General features: G+C 45.1%; 1 protein-coding gene across 1 annotated transcript; it reads left to right on the top strand.

Moving 5' to 3' along the window:
- The first annotated feature begins 217 nt into the window (after nt 1-217).
- Nucleotides 218-17,367, top strand: ift81 (intraflagellar transport 81 homolog). Its single transcript, XM_061037221.1, has 18 exons — nt 218-630; nt 712-815; nt 1,141-1,321; nt 1,408-1,497; nt 1,658-1,723; nt 2,034-2,144; nt 3,188-3,272; nt 3,781-3,944; nt 4,033-4,128; nt 5,328-5,474; nt 10,854-11,003; nt 13,338-13,466; nt 14,833-14,922; nt 15,754-15,840; nt 15,943-16,014; nt 16,152-16,237; nt 16,431-16,476; nt 16,579-17,367. Exons 1-18 carry the CDS (start codon nt 487-489, stop codon nt 16,759-16,761), a joined length of 2,031 nt encoding a protein of 676 aa, XP_060893204.1. The 5' UTR covers nt 218-486; the 3' UTR covers nt 16,762-17,367.
- Nucleotides 17,368-20,893: the final 3,526 nt, after the last annotated feature.

The raw sequence follows: 20,893 nt of genomic DNA, 5'->3' as shown, positions 1-20,893 counted from the left end.
TTTTTGAATCAATTTCACCATCACAGAACATACAGTTATTTTTTTTTTTCAATATTAAATCTTTATCTTAGGAATTCATTACAAAGGTACAAGTTTCTTTTGCTTTTGATGAAATCGGTATGCGCATCATTCACGCAACATAACTGCCTCGAACGTTCTGTCGAAGCTACTTCCGGTTAGCAACCAATCCACCGTCTTGGTTTCCATGGGGCCCTTGACAACCACCGTTACCTCCTTAGTATTTACAGTCTATGGTTACCTCTCTGTACACTAACAAGGAAGTCGACGCATTTAAAAGACGGACAAACAAATCTAATCTACATTTGTATTTATATATTTTTTTAAAACGTTGTTTTCCCGCGTCACCTGCCAGCCAAATAAATCGGTTTGTACCGGATTCTTCTTAGGAGCTAACGTAGGTTAGCACAACATTAGCTGGCTAACCGACTGATTCACTTACAGCAAGGAAGTTTAATATTGAACAAGATGAGTGAACAGCTCAAGTTCATCGTTGAGCAGCTGAACAAGGATCCATTCAAGAAGAACTTTAACCTCATCACGTTTGACTCTCTGGACCCGATGCAGCTGCTGCAGGTTTTAAACGACGTCCTGGCTGAAATAGACCCCAAGGTGAGACTTTACATCATGTAGTCAGACCGTAACAAACAAACAGTTCATTTATTAATCACTACACTGCGAACCCCTCTATAGCAAGCTATAGACATCCGTGAGGAAATGCCTGAGCAGACAGTGAAGAGGATGTGCTCTCTGCTGGGCATGCTGAAGTACAAACCTCCTGGAAACCTCTCTGATGTGTAAGTCTTTATACTGATTATTAAAGCTCGTTGGGAAACATGTATTTGATGTATGATAATCGATGACATTATGTATTTTTTGCCCTTTGATATTTATTCAAACATTCTTGTTAAGTGACTTTTTATAAGTTTGAATCTGTCACAGGCTGGTGTGATGACACTCACTTTGTGGGGTATAAGGTTAAATGAATCTTCAACATTTATTGCGCTTTATTATAAACCTTGATCATGACCTTTGGCGGCAGTAGCTCAGTCTGTAGGGTGGGTCGCAGGTTCAGCAGTTGTCTGTGTCTCATCATGATGTGCTCCCTTCTCTCTAATGCAGGAGCAGCTTTAGACAAGGTCTGGTGACGGGCAATAAGCCTGTGGTTCATCCGATCCTCCACTGGCTGCTCCAGCGGCTTCCTGAGCTCAAGAAGCGGGCGTATCTGGCTCGATATCTAGTCAAACTGGAAGTGCCTGCAGAGTTCCTGCAGGATGATGTTATCAACGACACCTGTCACCAGGTTCTCCATAAATCAATAATAGTTTGAATAATAATGATTGTGTTTTAAAAGGCTTAACAGACTATGTGTTCATGTTAATGTTCCAGTATGAAGAGCTGGTGGAAGGCTTTAAGACATATCACAAGGAGTGTGAGCAGTTACGGACGTCAGGCTTCTCCACAGCAGAAATAAGAAAGGTAAAGATTACATCACTGTTTGATACATATTTGTAGTGCCAGGCTTTGCCAGGTGTATAGCTGCCACATGCTGACATGATTTATTCTCCTTTTTACTGTCTTAATGTAAAGATTATTAACCCTTAAATAACTGGTTCAAATAATTCCTCTGAAACAACAGGACATCGGCTCCATGGAGGAGGAGAAAGACCAGCTGATCAAACGTGTGGAGAGACTGAAGAAGAGGGTAAGGCGGAGCCGTTCACAGAGGGCCCTCTCAGGCGTCTAATGCTTGACAGGCTTTAGACCTCTGAGGAATGAAAACATGACCCCAAACATAAATTATCAGCTCCTCATTTAAGACCTGACAGGAATCTGACAAGCTGCAAAGCTGCCTCAACAAGGCTGTGCAGTAATGAGGTGCTGATTTGACGGCTCTTTCTTGTTGGCCTTTGCCAACGAGTGAAAGCTGACTCCGTTAGAGACGCTCGGTTATTTCTGCTGACCGTGTGAAGCCTGCTGCTGAGAATCCTGAAATGACTCTGTGAATCCACTAGGTGGAGTCAGTGGCCAGCCATCAGCGGATGCTGGAACAGGCCCGACAGCTGCGGGTGGAGAAGGAAAGAGAAGAGTCTCTGACGCACCAGAAGCAAGAACAGAAGAACCAAGTAAAGACTTCACTTCCACACTTTTGTTTATTTGTTTACACATGCACTATGAATTTCTTAAATCAATCTTTTTGAACTGATTATTCAAGTAATTAACTGCAGGAAAAATAGGCTTCAAAATTAAGTGAATCTTTTCAGTATAATGTTTGTGAACACTTTAAATTAAGGCCACAATATTCACCATTAACTAGCTGCTTATTAGCATGCTAACTAGTAGCATATTGGCTGCTTATTAGACATTAATAAGCGCTTATTGATGCCTTATTCAACATGATAATCATCTATAGCTAACAGGTCATTAACTAATAATTTCCCCTCAATGCCCTACTAATTACTGATTATTGATAGTCAGTTAGGAAGCTGTTGAACATAAATTATGATCTTGTTTTTTATTTTGTTTACTTCTACCTTATAAGGGCCAAACTAAGCAGATCATATAAAGATCATAATTCATGTTCAACAACTTCCTAACTGACTCTCAATAATCAGTAACTAGGAGGGTAAACCTGTTAGCTTTAAATGATCATCATGTTGAATAAGGTACGGCTGTGGCTCTGTTGGAGTTGGTTGTCTCTCAACCGGAAGGTCAGGGCCCGTCCATGGTGGTCTTGATTTAAAACCTGGAGTCCGCCCAGTCTGAGATCGAGACATGAACAAGTAAAAATGTTTTTGATTCAGAGGCGAGACCGAGACCTTTAAAAAGTGGTCTTGAGACAAAGACCGATCTCGAGTACTACAACAGGCAGGACGCTGAACCCCAAGTCGGTACCATAGGCTATGTGAATGTGTGTTAATGATGAGATGGTTCTGATGTAAAGCAGCCTCTACCATCAGAGTGAGACGTAGTGTACGAGAGCTTTAAGGGGTTTAAAGACTAACACATAGTGTAGCTATATTAGCTAATATTAGTGCAGGTAATGTTCCATCCTTCATCAACCACTGGATATTAATGAGTCATTAATGGTACACAAACGAATGCTCCTGTATCACCTGTCAAGTGTGTGTGTGTGTGTGTGTGTGTGTGTGTGTGTGTGTGTGTTCAGCTGTTCCAGGCAGAGCAGAGGCTGCAGAGAAACCAGCAGCAGTTGAAGGATTTGCGCCAGTCTTCAGCAGATTCCAATCCAGAGAGTGAGTCCACACATCCTGCTGCTGCCTCTGCAGGAAACAGCTGGATGGGAAGTTCAAGGACACACAGGGGAGCATTGAGAGGGACCCTCAACGAATAGACTTTGATCCGTTGAGACCCCTTTAATTGTACTGATCTTTGAAGTGCTAGAATGGAGCTTATGTGATGTCTAAATTGACTCCTTTTGTTCCTTCATTTGGCTCTCATTGTGCTCTTCAGCCGGGGCAGAGATTTACACATTTGCAGCTCCTAAAATGATCTTTGCATTGCAGACTTGATAGAGCGGCACGCTTAAAGTCACTTATCACAGTGACTCTCTGCATGTCATAAAAAAAGTATTCTGATGTCAAACAGTGATGATTACATTTTGAAAGACAAGTTGAATACAGTTGCTGTTATACTGGTGTGCTTTTTTATACCTTTAGTGAGCCTTCAGAGCTTTAGAGAGCCTGATGGGGTTTCAGACCCATCAAGCCTAAAAGTCTTAGTTCAACTCTCTGTCTCTTTCAGGCTTAATGAAGAGGCTTGAAGAGGAGATCAGAATCAACTCCTACATGGTCTCTGAGAAGCTCCCCAAAGAGCTGGAGGGTATGAGGCGTACAGTCCAGTACCTGCAGAAAATCACTTCAGAGCCTGCTATGGGCCAGGCCGATCTCCAGGAGCTGGAGGACCGGGTCAGGATCCAGTTCTGGGTGTTGCATTTGAATACCTTTTGTGTTGTGGATATGTCTGCTCACTCTGTATGTGCTCTCGGTTCCACAGATAAAAGGAGTTGATTCTCAGATAAACCAGCTGATTGAAAAGAGGATGATGAAAAACGACCCCATGGACGACAAAATGGCTCTGTACAGGCAACAGGTCTGGACTCTGACTCGTTTTCTTCTTGTTCTGCTTGTCTTGCGTGACCTGCGTGCGGTTGTTTGATGTTAAACATTCCCCGTGGGGTTTTCTTTGTAGACAAACAAATGGTGTTCAGATGAAGTGTTACTAACCGAAACACAAAAGTGTGCGTTCCTTTGAGCTCAAACCAAAGTTTTAAATGCGTTTTCTTTTCTTATGACATATTTGAAAAGAGGATTTATTACCATTTCTATGCACTTGCAGGAAGTCTCCTCCCTCACGCCTTTGTTTGTGTTTGGCAGCATATTTTGCATTTTGTTGTTATGCGCATGCAAAGACAAACAAAACAAGGACAACACTCATCAAAGAACAAGTCGAGTCTTTAAGGGTCCTTAGAAAAGATTCACCTAGAAGACGTGTAAGGACATGAGTTTATCGACATATTGGAGGAATAAGAACATGCAGGTCATGTTTTTAGTCTCTCTGTGAGGGAGGTTTGCTTGTATGAAGTTATAACTTCAGGCACGAGATTGTAAATATAATCTGAACTGTTTAGTTCTTAGGAAACCATTGTGGTTAAAGCGGATGCTTGTTATATAACTGATATAAACCATACTATATGCCTTGATAATAAGGTTTAATGTCCAGGGGCGTGTCCAGACTTTTCTGACTGGGGTGGCCCACCTGGGGTTCTGACTCATGCAGTGGTGGCCTGATGTTTTTTGGGTGCTGGTGGTGTAGTGGTTAGTGTGTGCACCCTATGTATGGAGGCTTTGGTCCTCCAAGCCAGCAGCCCAGGTTCAAGTCCAACTTGTGGGTCCTTTCCCGCATGTCATTCCCCTCTCTCTCCCTGATTTCCAGCTCTATCCACTGTCCTATCTCTACAATAAAGGCACAAAAACCCCCAAAATAAATATAAAAAAAAACCAACAAAAAAAACAGCCAGAATAATTGATTTGTACTGAAGTCCCTAATAAGATAAATAGCCAATCATAGATTTGGATTTAGGGATGGCACCTAGGGCGGCCAATCAGATTTCAAGGGGGGTTCATGCCACCCATCTGGATACGCCCCTGGGCATCTCATCTCATTTTTCTACCTCGTCCAGCTTGTGTCTTTCCCTTTTTATTGTTTTGATTGCTTTGAACAGTTTCCCAGTCACTCAGCACACACTCGTCTCTCATGTTTGTTTATGCATTGTCATGTGGCTCCGGCAGGCCTCCATCATCATTCGCAGGAAGGAGTCGAAGGCGGAGGAGCTCAGGGAGGCGAGGGAGGATCTGGCTGCAGCAGAGAGGGAGCTGAAGCAGAGGAGCAGCCAATCACAAACCTCAGATGGTGAAGAGGTCATCCGGGGTGATGAGGTACACTCACAAAAAGAATCTCTCTTTATATTTCAGTGCTGTGATCTTAAAGTACATGATGTCACACCTTGTTTCTGAGACAGCTGAAAGCCACTAAACATACAACGTAACCGAAGGACTGTCTTCTTTGGAGATCACTGTTACCACCAACAGCAGCGTTTATAGCTTTATCTGAGGACACACTTGTAGATTTTCTAAACCGCAGGGAACACGAGGCTATTTCTACTCTTATCCAAACACAGACCGGCTCACTGTCTAATGTTACTTCTCCCTTTTCACTCACTCTCCGCCACATTCCCATGCAGAGCTAAAAATAGAACACAACAGAGAAGAACCAGATCGAGGACCTGAAAGTTAACCTTTTCACCGACTCCTCGGTGGAATCATTTTCTTAATTCAAGTCAGCTGGACAGCTTTTAAAAGCTTTGTCTTTATTTCTCATGGCATGGACGTCCTCTCCCTTTCAGACACACGGCATAGTCTGTCTGAGCTGTCACATGAGGAGATATACTATTTATCATAAAGACTTATTCACATTATGTAATCTAATATACAACCTTTATATTTGATTATGCATTACACATGTGCAGGATCTGCTAACATGTATTTCCACCTTCCTCAGTCCATGTTTAACATCAATAACACATTTGTATTACAGTCGATTTCAGACTGACAGATGTAGCTTTGTATGAATTAGTGCTATACAAATAAAGATTGATCGTCCTTTGGGTATGAATGAAAGGACGAGAGGTAGCTGTATGTAGAGACAAAGAGGCTGCTCGCTTATCAGCCTGCTCTGAAGTTTTGGGACATCAGCCACGGTGGAGATGATCACTTTATCAGAGGTATTTTCCATTCTGCTGCTGGTTATGTGTCATCACATGCCACCCACCAACTGCAGGCTCTGTGTGAGAGGGGTGCACTACGCCTGCACAGCACGGGCTGGCCAGTTACATGAACCCACTGTATCAACCAGCCCTGTCCCACCAGCTGCACTGTATCAACCAACCCCGTCCCACCAGCTGCACTGCACAACCAGCCCCATCCCACCAACTGCACTGTATCAACCAGCCCCATCCCACCAACTGCACTGTATCAACCAACCCCATCCCACCAACTGCACTGTATCAACCAGCCCCATCCCACCAACTGCACTGTATCAACCAGCCCCATCCCACCAACTGCACTGTATCAACCAGCCCCATCCCACCAACTGCACTGTATCAACCAACCCCTTTCCACCAACTGCACTGTATCAACCAGCCCCATCCCACCAACTGCACTGTATCAACCAACCCCTTTCCACCAACTGCACTGTATCAACCAGCCCCATCCCACCAACTGCACTGTATCAACCAGCCCCATCCCACCAACTGCACTGTATCAACCAGCCCCATCCCACCAACTGCACTGTATCAACCAGCCCCATCCCACCAACTGCACTGTATCAACCAGCCCCATCCCACCAACTGCACTGTATCAACCAACCCCTTTCCACCAACTGCACTGTATCAACCAGCCCCATCCCACAAACTGCACTGTATCAACCAGCCCCATCCCACCAACTGCACTGTATCAACCAGCCCCATCCCACCAACTGCACTGTATCAACCAGCCCCATCCCACCAACTGCACTGTATCAACCAACCCCTTTCCACCAACTGCACTGTATCAACCAGCCCCATCCCACCAACTGCACTGTATCAACCAGCCCCATCCCACCAACTGCACTGTATCAACCAACCCCTTTCCACCAACTGCACTGTATCAACCAGCCCCATCCCACAAACTGCACTGTATCAACCAACCCCTTTCCACCAACTGCACTGTATCAACCAACCCCATCCCACCAACTGCACTGTATCAACCAGCCCCATCCCACCAACTGCACTGTATCAACCAACCCCTTTCCACCAACTGCACTGTATCAACCAACCCCATCCCACCAACTGCACTGTATCAACCAACCCCATCCCACCAACTGCACTGTATCAACCAGCCCCATCCCACCAACTGCACTGTATCAACCAACCCCATCCCACCAACTGCACTGTATCAACCAGCCCCATCCCACCAACTGCACTGTATCAACCAACCCCTTTCCACCAACTGCACTGTATCAACCAACCCCATCCCACCAACTGCACTGTATCAACCAACCCCATCCCACCAACTGCACTGTATCAACCAGCCCCATCCCACCAACTGCACTGTATCAACCAACCCCATCCCACCAGCTGCACTGTATCAACCAACCCCATCCCACCAACTGCACTGTATCAACCAACCCCTTTCCACCAACTGCACTGTATCAACCAACCCCATCCCACCAACTGCACTGTATCAACCAACCCCTTTCCACCAACTGCACTGTATCAACCAACCCCATCCCACCAACTGCACTGTATCAACCAACCCCTTTCCACCAACTGCACTGTATCAACCAGCCACATCCCACCAACTGCACTGTATCAACCAACCCCATCCCACCAACTGCACTGTATCAACCAGCCCCATCCCACCAACTGCACTGTATCAACCAACCCCATCCCACCAACTGCACTGTATCAACCAGCCCCATCCCACCAACTGCACTGTATCAACCAACCCCTTTCCACCAACTGCACTGTATCAACCAGCCACATCCCACCAACTGCACTGTATCAACCAACCCCATCCCACCAACTGCACTGTATCAACCAGCCACATCCCACCAACTGCACTGTATCAACCAACCCCATCCCACCAACTGCACTGTATCAACCAGCCCCATCCCACCAACTGCACTGTATCAACCAACCCCATCCCACCAACTGCACTGTATCAACCAACCCCATCCCACCAACTGCACTGTATCAACCAGCCCCATCCCACCAACTGCACTGTATCAACCAACCCCATCCCACCAACTGCACTGTATCAACCAACCCCATCCCACCAACTGCACTGTATCAACCAACCCCATCCCACCAACTGCACTGTATCAACCAGCCCCTTTCCACCAACTGCACTGTATCAACCAGCCCCATCCCACCAACTGCACTGTATCAACCAGCCCCATCCCACCAACTGCACTGTATCAACCAACCCCTTTCCACCAACTGCACTGTATCAACCAGCCCCATCCCACAAACTGCACTGTATCAACCAGCCCCATCCCACCAACTGCACTGTATCAACCAGCCCCATCCCACCAACTGCACTGTATCAACCAGCCCCATCCCACCAACTGCACTGTATCAACCAGCCCCATCCCACCAACTGCACTGTATCAACCAGCCCCATCCCACCAACTGCACTGTATCAACCAACCCCTTTCCACCAACTGCACTGTATCAACCAGCCCCATCCCACCAACTGCACTGTATCAACCAGCCCCATCCCACCAACTGCACTGTATCAACCAACCCCTTTCCACCAACTGCACTGTATCAACCAGCCCCATCCCACAAACTGCACTGTATCAACCAGCCCCATCCCACAAACTGTACTGTATCAACCAACCCCATCCCACCAACTGCACTGTATCAACCAACCCCATCCCACCAACTGCACTGTATCAACCAACCCCATCCCACCAACTGCACTGTATCAACCAGCCCCATCCCACCAACTGCACTGTATCAACCAGCCCCATCCCACCAACTGCACTGTATCAACCAGCCCCATCCCACCAACTGCACTGTATCAACCAGCCCCATCCCACCAACTGCACTGTATCAACCAGCCCCATCCCACCAACTGCACTGTATCAACCAGCCCCATCCCACCAACTGCACTGTATCAACCAACCCCTTTCCACCAACTGCACTGTATCAACCAGCCCCATCCCACCAACTGCACTGTATCAACCAGCCCCATCCCACCAACTGCACTGTATCAACCAGCCCCATCCCACCAACTGCACTGTATCAACCAGCCCCATCCCACCAACTGCACTGTATCAACCAGCCCCATCCCACCAACTGCACTGTATCAACCAGCCCCTTTCCACCAGCTGTGGTTGAGAAACAGTCACTGGTTAAAGTGACATGCTTTATCTTGAATTATACAGTTGATCTTTATCGTCACTGCCTTTTAGTCGTCTATCGTATAGAAAGAGAAACTCTGTGTTGGATTCTGTTCTACTGTATTCATAGTGTAGCAGACAGACGGTGCTTTGATGGTTCTGTTGGCCAGTTAAGCTACAGTTGTTTAAGGAACACACTGTCGGGAACACTCTGCAGTATTATTCTGCCGTGTTAATTCCTCTCTCAGCCATGTCTGCCCTTGATGTCCCAAAATATACAAAGAATAAATGTACACACACACATACCCACCCACACTTTGCACACACTCGCACACTCATACACATATGAAGCTCCACAGATCCCAGAGGACATGAAGCACATTTCTGGCGATTTCTGGGGCTGTTCTCCTGTGTCCATGTTCATTTATAGCTGCTCTTCATAGTGGAGGAGTTTCATTGTGTCCCAGCAGACAGTCGGGGCGGGAGTGACTGAACATCCACTAGAAGCGCTGCTTCTGCCAGATGAAGCTGTTTGCTCTACATAGCTGGCTGTGAGTCTGAAAGGATCGAGTGACTGTTCCAGATCGTGGCATGGCCCGCTGTCACTGCTGTTCTCTAATCCTGTCCCTCCCCTGGCTCAACCCTTTGTCTTCTCCTGTGGCCTTTCACAGGATCTCAGCTGTGCTGGACACTGGCTGACAAGTTTCCGCTCTCTTGACTAAAAGGGACATTAACATCCTTGTGTGTGTCTTCGATTTCAATAAACAACATAAATCAATTTGATACATGCATCACTGCGGGGTTAGATTTGCTTTAAAGGAACTCATGTTTTAATATCAACAATGGATGAATCGACTTCCTGTGTGTGACAGGGCCAGTTGTACTTCTGTAACCTCCAGATAATTATCACCTCCTACCACCCATTAGCCTCAATTTGACAAAGCATTTTAGCTTCTTTAAGCCTTTTGTTTTGATTTGACCACCTGAAATTTTACTGTTATTCTTTTCAAAAGTATTGGTTGTCCGAGCAGCTAGATCTAAAACAGACCGGACACTACCTGCCCTGCGTCTAGTTTATAAACTTAGTAGAGCATTTAGCAGCTTAACAGACACATAATATTTTCAGGAGTTGTCAGAGACCTAGCCTTAGTCTGAGATCGGACTGGACTCACATTTGTCTGGTAGCCTGGACCACAACTCCTGCTGCAGCTTCTCAGTGTTTACATACTGCAGCAGCCGACACTAACCACGTTGTTTTTGTAATTTAGAAGCCGATTATAAGCCTGTGTTTTCTTTTCAACGTGACACTCTCACTCTCTGTCTGAAGTTTTTGAGTATGAAGGTAATTTTTTTTCTCTCTGTTTACAAAGCTGAAACGTTTGGTGATGAAACTGCGCAGCAAGGGAACGGTGTTCAAGAAGAAACGCCACGAAATGGCTGAGCTGAAAGCGGAATTTGGGGTCCTGCAGCGTACAGAGGAGATTCTCAAGCAGAGACACGAGACCGTCCAAGAGAAACTGGTAACTCACACATCAACACAATTCGTTTATCTGTTTTTGGAGTGGCTGCACTGTGCAGTGGTTAGCGCTGTTGCCTCACAGTGAGGAGGTTCCTGGTTTGAATCCCCGTCTGTCAGGAGTCTCTCTGTGTGGAGTCTGCATGTTCTCCTCGTTCATGTGTGGGTTCTCTCTGTCTTCCTCCCACAGTCCAAAGACATGCTCGTTAGGTTAACTGGTGACTCTAAATTGTCTGTAGGTGTGAATGTGAGTGTGGCTGGTTGTCTGTCTCTATATGTCAGCTCTGTCATTGACAGGCGAACAGTCCAGGGTGTAACCCCGCCTCTCAACCAATGACAGCTGGGATCGGCTCCAGCCACCCCCCACCCTGAATGGGAATAGCGACATAGATAATGGATGCATGTTTTTGGGGTGAGTGGGGACTTTTTTTTCTTTGAAAAGAATAATATTAATACAGACATGACGGGGCCGGAAGCTGAACCTGCAGCCAGTTTGAAGAGGACTGCAGCCTCTGTCCATGGAGGGTCTCCTCTACCAACTGAGCTAATCCACCAACTCATTTTAAACTATGTGAAGTACAGGTAGACTAAACAAGATTTAAATGTCCCTCTTTGTTTTGATTCTACAGCACAAGCAGTAGTTGATTACTCGGTCAGAGAGAACATGAGTAATCACTTTGAATGTTGCACACTTGTTTTTGGGACCAGAGATATCCTAAGTGCTCTTAAAGCCCTCTGTGCCCCCTTGCACTTAACCTGAACCCTGTCACCTATGTCCCTGAACTCGTGCTGCCGTTCTAAATTAGCCGTTTTGACTTGATCTCCCCATTCACGCCATCTGTGCTCACAGAGAAGTGATAGAAGCTTCCTGGAAACGGCTTCACGCCTGCGTGCGGTTCCAGCACCTGACCTGTTGATAAACTGTCTGACGCAGGTTGAGCTGCTATTTCAGATGTCTGCATCCCTCACTAGGATTATTTTTAAAGCAATGAAAGTTTCCCTCTGATCACACGTTCAGCTGGCCCTGCATTTGTTCTTTTCTTTGACTGAACCGTACTTCATGCATGTTTAAATAATGCTCATACAGTCCAGTGACTGATGTGAAGAGGGAATAGCTCTGCTGACCTCGAGTAACCTCTAATGCAAAGAGTTTTTTATGTCACAGCACCAGTAGATATTCACAGCTGAAGGTGGGAGCAGGCTGTATCTTGTGGTATGTTTAATGTAAAATTGCTGGGGAGGCTGTGGCTCAGGGGAGGAGTCGGTCGTCTATCAACTGGGAGATCAGGGTTCGATCCCCAGCTCCTGCAGCTTCATGTCCGTTGTGTCCTTTGGAAAGACACTTTGCTCCAGCTGCTTTGTTGGCGGCGTATGAATGTGTATGAATGGATGAGTTAATACTGGTGGTCTCTTTCCACAGCAGCCTCTACCATCAGAGTGTGAATGTGTATGAATGGATGAGTTAATACTGATGGACTCTTTACTCAGCAGCCTCTACCATCAGTGTGTGAATGTGTATGAATGGATGAGTTAATACTGATGGACTCTTTACTCAGCAGCCTCTACCATCAGAGTGTGAATGTGTATGAATGGATGAGTTAATACTGATGGACTCTTTACTCAGCAGCCTCTACCATCAGTGTGTGAATGTGTATGAATGGATGAGTTAATACTGATGGACTCTTTACTCAGCAGCCTCTACCATCAGTGTGTGAATGTGTATGAATGGATGAGTTAATACTGATGGACTCTTTACACAGCAGCCTCTACCATCAGTGTGTGAATGTGTATGAATGGATGAGTTAATACTGATGGACTCTTTACTCAGCAGCCTCTACCATCAGTGTGTGAATGTGTATGAATGGATGAGTTAATACTGATGGACTCTTTACTCAGCAGCCTCTACCATCAGTGTGTGAATGCGTATGAATGGATGAGTTAATACTGATGGACTCTTTACACAGCGGCCTCTACCATCAGTATGTGAATGTGTATGAATGGATGAGTTAATACTGATGGACTCTTTACACAGCGGCCTCTACCATCAGTGTGTGAATGTGTATGAATGGATGAGTTAATACTGATGGACTCTTTACTCAGCAGCCTCTACCATCAGTGTGTGAATGTGTATGAATGGATGAGTTAATACTGATGGACTCTTTACTCAGAAGACTAAAATAATTATACAAGCTCATGTCCATTTAGAATTTTGATGCCAACATCTGGAGTTACTTGAGACTTGAGACTGACATACTGTTTGTTTAAGTGTGTTACCGTTTGATTTCATTGCCTGATCTGTTGATGGACGTTGAAGTCTCTGTTTGTTTGTTTTTTTAAGCAAACTCTGGAAGCGGAGAAAGGCATATCTGGCTACAGTACCACACAGGAGGAGCTGGAGAGGGTGTCAGCCATCAAGAGTGAGCTGGACGAGAAGAAGGGCCGCACACTGGATGACATGTCTGAAATGGTAAATGTATTGAGAGAGTGATGCCAAATTCACCTGGAGCCAGTGGGGGGGTTTATTCCCTGTGATCGCTGCACAACCATAGACTGTCTGCACGCCACCTCTACCATCTCCTTGCTCTAATGAACCTGCTGCTGCATGTTTCCTGTTCTCCAGTATGTTCTTCTCCACTCTTTAGTTCACATTGAGATTCTCTTCAACTACATGTAGCATTGATACAAAGACACATATTCTCATTATAGAGTCGTATTGCAGATTTTTTTGCTTTGTCCGCTACTTCCTCCTGTCTGACAGGGATAGTCTCCCGCTGTGAGGATATGTGAACAACCAGGTCAGGAGCCATTAGAAATGATAAATTGGCTTAACATTTATGTATCACATTAACACTGACATAAGGTGAAGTAATATTTTAGTTATTTAAGGGAGATCTTGGTGCAGCAGCAAGTTAGAAATAACGTTAAAATCACACAAACAGAAAATCTGGGCTCCTAAAGAATGTCTTAACACGTCTTCTTAAATATTCAAAAATCTCCAACAGAGGTCTCTGATTGATGGATAGATGGATGCATAGATGGATGGATGATGGATGGATGGATGGAAGATGGATGGATTGATGGATGATTGATGGATAGATGGATGGATTTAATGGATGATGGATGGATGGATGGATGGAAGATGGATGATGGATGGATGGATTGATGGATGATGGATAGATGGATGGATGGATTGATGGATGATTCACATCTTCTACCCATTTGACATCCATCCTTCATCCCTTTGAGTCAGCTAGAGGGAAACAATTATAGCTGATTGGTCCACGTTCCAAACAGTTCATCAGTTTGGCAGCTTGTATATTAGGTAAACCTTTGATTCCTCCCACCTGTCGAGTCCCTGATCCAACCTGCAGGAAGACTGGTTTACTGCTGTGGAGATTTACACTAAAAGTCGTGAAGCTGAAATCTGTAATAGTGTAGAAGAAGCAAACTCCTCCACAAACGGAGGTCTGTGCTCTCAGAGAAGAACCTTACACGTTCAAAATATAATTCAGTGGACTCCTTCTCTCAGACCAGATCCAAAGAAAGTCCTGGAGTCACACAAATCACCAAAATGTGTGTGCGCCAGGAAGGATTCCACTGAATGATATTGTGAAATCTATAATGTGTTAATGAAGCTTTCTGATGCAATGGACACTCTACATCTTCTTTTCCTGAGGAATGTTGAGCGTACCTTTTAGCTTTCACCTGACGATCCTTACAATCTTCATCCTCTTTGTTGACGTTTAGTCAAATAAGCTGCTGTTTACCTCACTCTGTGTGTTTCTTTAACTCAACTGTTAACCCTGTGTGTGCTGTTTGCTTTGGTTTTACAGGTGAAGAAGTTAAACGCTCTGATAATGGAGAAGAGATCCGCCCTGGCACCAATCATTAAAGAACTGCGCACACTGAGACAGCTGGGTCAGGTGAGCATGAACTTTATTATAACACCTGTGTTTCAAGAAAACATGTATTATACTTCATGTCCATGTTGTGTACCTGTGCTTGTGCTTGTGCATGATCTGTACCGTTCTGAAGCACACCTCTTCAAAGCGTGCCCGGGCCGAGGAAGCGTACAAACGGAGCACTGTGAGTGCGCCCTGACAGACCTGAACTAACATCCCAACCCCCCATACCCTTAACACAGCGAAATAATCCAGAGTAGAAGGTCAGAAGGTCAACACAGTCAGTTAGCATTACATGTTATAAGGGGGATATAATGAAAACAAATTCATTTAACAGAACACAGAATGACGTTTACTGTGTAAAATAAAACTCTCATACCGCAGAACATAAACAAACATCAGCTGTGAGTCTCTGTCTTCAGTTTAGGATCTTTATTATCTTCCTGCAAAGCCACACAGAGTTAACCCGTGTTTGTGTGTCATCATGCACATGCTCCCTTAACAATCATTTGCATTGTCCATAAATCAAAAGCACAATGAAGGGAAAGACCCCCCCTCCCTCCCCCCTCACTGAGCTAAAGCAGAGCATTACATTTTCCTACATGTGTTCCCAGAATCACTCTTCTATTTTACTGCCTAATGTCCGCTAATGAAGTGCTGCAACAGGAAGACATAAATAGCCGGTTGTAAGAGCGTGCTGTAAGTTTAACCGATGTGATGCTGCGCTGAAGTGAAACAGCTCTGAGAGTGTGACAAGAGTTGTGAGGATGGTGAATTCTATGGATTTGGCCTGCACTATATTTAACAGTTTGTGTCACTCGGGTTCCTGTGTTTGGATTCTTATCTCACCAGGAACTGAGCCAGGAGTATGACGAGAAGAAGGTGCAATATGAGAGTTGCACTGCTGGTCTGGAGAGCAACAGATCTAAACTGGAGCAGGTATCACCTTTATCAAACGTAGATTTAAATGTGTATATACTGTGAGTTGTCCCTCAGTCCAGTTACAAACAGTCTGTCTTTGTTCTCGTTTCTCATCGACAGGAAGTGAAAGCATTGAGAGAGGAGACAGCGCAGGAGGAGAACAGATATCATTACATCAACTCCATGTCAGAGGCAAGTTTGTCATACTCTGAACTTTGAGGATTAACCTGCAGGAGGGGAAAAAAATATGACAGCGCTTTGCATTTGACCCGCCCCTCTTCACCCACTGGGACAATAAACCCGATCTCTCTCTCTGTCCTTTTTTCCAGATCATTGAGATGCAAATACAGCGGGCGGCCGAAGAGATGAAGGCGTATGTGTCCTCTGATCCGCAAGAGAAGAAGAAAGCCATCAGGTGAGCACACTGAGCCAGGCCAGCAAGCTGTTTGCAAGACAAATATCAACATCAAGGAGCTCTTCTTACACCGCCTGTCACATTACACTCTTTACCACACCGTGTGATATCAAGATGTTTTCTGATACGCCTCACCTTTCTCTAAATCACTGAACATGTGGACTTTCTTTATAACATGCTGCTTCCTCTGTAGGGAAGTGTACCTGAAGAACATCTCAGAACAGGAGCTACTCGGCAAGGTGAGAGAACATGTGATGAAGACTTTCTTCTGATTGGATCTTTTTTACGCTTGTCGGCTGTTCACTCACTGCTCTTTGTTTTTTTCTCTTTGCGGCCTCCAGAAGTTACGCGAGAAACAGAAGGTGGTGAGGGAGAGCCACGCCGCCAACATGGAGCAGATGACGCTGTGGAGGGACCTGGAGCAGCTGATGGAGTGCAAGAGGCAGTGCTTCATAAGAGCTCAGAGCCAGGCATCCATTGGTCAGGTGATCCAGGAGGGCGGAGAGGATAGGCTGGTGCTGTGAGGACACATCAGGGCCGCAGGTCACCCACAGAGCATTCAGCAACGCCTCCATCTTCCACTATAGCGTTGTTATCCTCCTTTTGTTAGCGACCGCTAAGCTACATTCACAGAACAGGAGTGAAGCCTCATCATTCATATTTACCTTTATCTCCAGCTGCACATCTGTGCACAGGGCGCCCATCCATCCTCACACTCTCGTCAAGCTTCAGGTCATATTTAAACGCGTATGATATCCTCTTTGTTTCTTCTCGATGGAGATACCGTCAGAGGAACACAGCACCAGAGGCGTCATAGGACACAGGTTTTCACTTTCTCTCGCCCCCCCAGGAGACGTCTACATCTTTGAGAATACACATCCATTCAAAGTGTTCAGAGATAACGATGAACAAAGTGCTGCACTTAGGCTGAGGCTGCTCTCGGGCTATTTCGGGCGCCACTCTCATGACCTTGGTCAGGGTGTGTGGAAACACTCGGACCCCCCCTTGGCTTTAAAGAGTGCAGGTGAAAAAGTCTCGTTAATCTGCCTGTTTCTACTTTATATCCTGTAATAGATCCTCAAAATATTCAATATTCACAGATGTTTACTGTCTTTCTATTAAACATATTTAATAACTGTGTCTCATGTTTCATTCATTTGTCGTCCTCAATCAAACTCTGAAGTTGTCTCATCAAACATTTCCACTGATTTAGGAGCATCAGTTTTTATTTATAAAGTACAGGCGGCAGATTTATGCGGCTCGTATTGTTCCCCTCCTTCGCTCCGACACTTCATCCGCCGCTGACACACCTTCTCGTGCCAAACAGATCAAATGTGCATTGTAATAAAAGCAGCTCGATGTCCGCCGTATCATGGTTACAGCAGCTCGTGCGTCTCGTTAAGATGTGTTAACAGACGATGCACGCCGCTCTTCTGAAACATCTGACACTTAAAGACATGGCGATTTACAAAAGCCCCTGCAGGGGTCACAGTTCAACCCGTTCTATTAAAAATTAGACCTGTACAGAGAACATGTGCATAACCCCCGTGTAGGAATAAGACTGAGGCCAGAATTCTTACTTAAATAGGTTCATACATTTGGTGTTGCAGTTTCTCGGTCTGTAGGGACTTTGGTTGGGAACCGGAGGGTCGCCAGTTCAAGTCCTGAAATTGGTCTGATATCTGGTGAGCTTCCAGTTCACTTCCTGAGCACTGCCGAGGTGCCTTTGAGCAAGGTATTGAACCCCCCCCACCAGCTCAGGAGCGCTCGCTGTGTGAAGCCCCCTCACTCTGACATCTCTCTGTTAGTAGTGCATATCCATATTGGTGTTGTTCCCACCTTGGAGCTCAATCACCTCCTGCTCAGGTGCTCCTAATTATCTGGTATTTAAAGGGTCACATATGATGCAAACTACACTTCTCCATGTTCCTCTAACGCTAATATGTGTCTCTAGTCTGTCTACAAACCCCCCAATGATGAGAAATTTCCATCCTCTCCGTCTTCTCCCTGCTCCACATTTCAGAAAATGTGTGCTCAAACAGGCCGTTTGGAGATTTTCCCTTCATGACATCACAAAGGGCAGTAGCCCCTCCCCCAGGTGGGTGACACTCCCACAGCTAGGTGTTTGTTCTGCCCTCTGAGTCTGCCTTCTCACCGTAAACAATAGGACATGGAGCGAGAAAGACCGAGACACCCGAGCCCTTCCAGAGAGGGGGCGTGGTCAAACACAGCTCATTTACTTATTTAAAGGTACAGACACAGAAACAGCCTGTTCTGAGCAGGGCTGAAATAGAGGGGTTTATAGACATGATCAAATACAGGATCAGAGTGGATTTAGAACAAGAAACTTCATACACATGTTTTGAGCTTTGAGACTTATTTACACTGAAGAAGAGGAGGAGAATATGTGACCTTTAAATACCTGACTGTGTGCTGAGGACAAACGCACAAACGGGACAACTCAAGACCACTTTTTTAAAAGTCTCAGTCTCGTCTTGGAATCCAAAGCGTTTTCACACGGTTACTGGCCTGACTCCAGATTTTAAATCAAGACCACCACTGATAGGCCGTGTTTCCACTTGTTAATCTAACCGCTTTTTAATTTTCATTAATAATTAATGATACCTTGCAGACGTTTTCATGAAGCAATGTCTCAAAGTGCCTCCTGGACTTCTCCTGGTAGGATCTGTAAATCTTTAGTCAGGCTGTGCATGAGACACCTGAGACGCTTATGTGACTTTTTGATCTCTACTCTTAAACTCCCCCATGTTAAAGAAAGGCATGGGACCCTTTTGAAGTGTAAATGAGGTGGTAATACAGTGAGACACAAGGGGCCTCTGTGTGTGTGTGCACCTGATCATGCTGTGTTACGTTTGCACCTCAAAGATGTGGGAAAGGTGATATGTGATCACTCCTTTGGAAAGCTGCCTTTAACACAACACCTGACAATGTAGGAGCTAATTGTGGCTCGATAGTTAAAAACAATAATTAAAATAAGAAAATGTGTGAATGTGTATGAATGGATGAGTTAATACTGACGGACTCTTTACACAGCAGCCTCTACCATCGGTGTGTGAATGTTTATGAATGGATGAGTTAATACTGACGGTCTCTTTACTCAGCAGCCTCTACCATCGGTGTGTGAATGTGTATGAATGGATGAGTTAATACTGATGGACTCTTTACTCAGCAGCCTCTACCATCAGTGTGAAACCGCTTTGAGTAGTCAGAAGACTAGAAAATAAATATACAAGCTCAAGTCCATTTACTCTGTCATATGTTGCATTAGAGGACAGCATGTTAAGTAGAAACCTCTCTCGGCCAATGAGAAGGACAAATAGAGCTGACCTCTGCGTGACCTCTGAGTTACTAATGCAACATTATGACTTCATCACGTCATATTTTTAGCACAGCTTCTTCACCATCATGAAGGTAAAAAGGGAGAGCTGAGGAAAACAGAAAAGAATCTCTGCTCTGAAACAAGTTGGAACAAGTGGTGCTGAGACCTTTTCTTTGGAGCATGTGACAAAAGAAACGTGACATCACATGGGAGGGTGTGGCCAGCATCAAACAGGAAGTTGATCCCAAAAGGTAAGAGGTAGGAGGAATGACGTGCTAAAGCTTGATTTAATAGAAGAGTATACATTTTGACGGCATCATCTACTGAAAGTAAAAATGATATACAAACATGTATGATGCAATAGTGTTACTAAATGAACATGTTGTTTTGAGAGCGTGTTTGAAATTAAGACTGTCTCTCTTTTTTTTATGCCGACAAGACAGCGGATAGAGTCAGAAATTTGGGAAAAGAGAGAGAGAGAGGGGAAAATGAAGCCACAGGTCGGACATGAACCCTCCATACATGTGGCATGCACACTAATCACTAGGCCTCCGGTGCCCCCATGAAGATCTGTTCTAAGTGTCCCAAATGATTAGACATGGTTTGATATATTGGGACGGTTTTTATCAGGTAATTTAGGACGTTAAATAAGCCGTGTGACACTAATGTTTTCATAGAACCTGACTGATTAAAAGAGGAGCCTAAAGTCTTTATCATCACAGAGATTCAGACTAGAGCTAAAGTGGAAGTAGATTTAATTCAGAGAATCATGGACAGATTTTTGTTCTGAGCTAATCCCCCAAACTCTCTGTAAAAGTAGAGCTGATAATTTGTGGTAAGTGGAAGTGGACTTGAGCAGAGGTGTAGTGCAGCATATACACAGGAATACAAACTATACCCTCTTGTTGTTCAGTCTCCATAGGGTATGTCCTCTTCTAAATCCCCTCTCAGTCACTATATTCAGTAGTAAGCTGCAATTAGTTTTCCCGAGGACGGTAAAGGGACCATGTAGTAGTCTCAGCCTGTCGTCTGTTTGCCAGTTAAATTATAAAACCTGCTCTTCTGTTGTGGTTTTTGTTCATTTCATAACAATCCTGACTCGCTTAAATCAAGCAGCGGAAGTTGAGTGTTGACATGTAAATACGAGCCACCCTCTTTAAAGTGGATTAAATATGCAGGAGGAGTCTTACATGTCACTGTTTATAACAGAGGGCGGTTATCCTCTGCTGGACCAGACACTATAGAAATTTTTTTGGGACAAATTAAAAGTATACCCACTTCTTCAGGCCCCAATACCCCACTGGACTTGAGCATTT

The sequence above is a fragment of the Labrus mixtus genome, chromosome 5, assembly GCF_963584025.1.
Source record: "Labrus mixtus chromosome 5, fLabMix1.1, whole genome shotgun sequence".
In the NCBI taxonomy this organism is placed as follows: domain Eukaryota; kingdom Metazoa; phylum Chordata; class Actinopteri; order Labriformes; family Labridae; genus Labrus; species Labrus mixtus.
The sequence above is the reverse complement of the archived record's forward strand: the minus strand, read 5'-3'. Positions and strand labels throughout refer to the sequence as shown.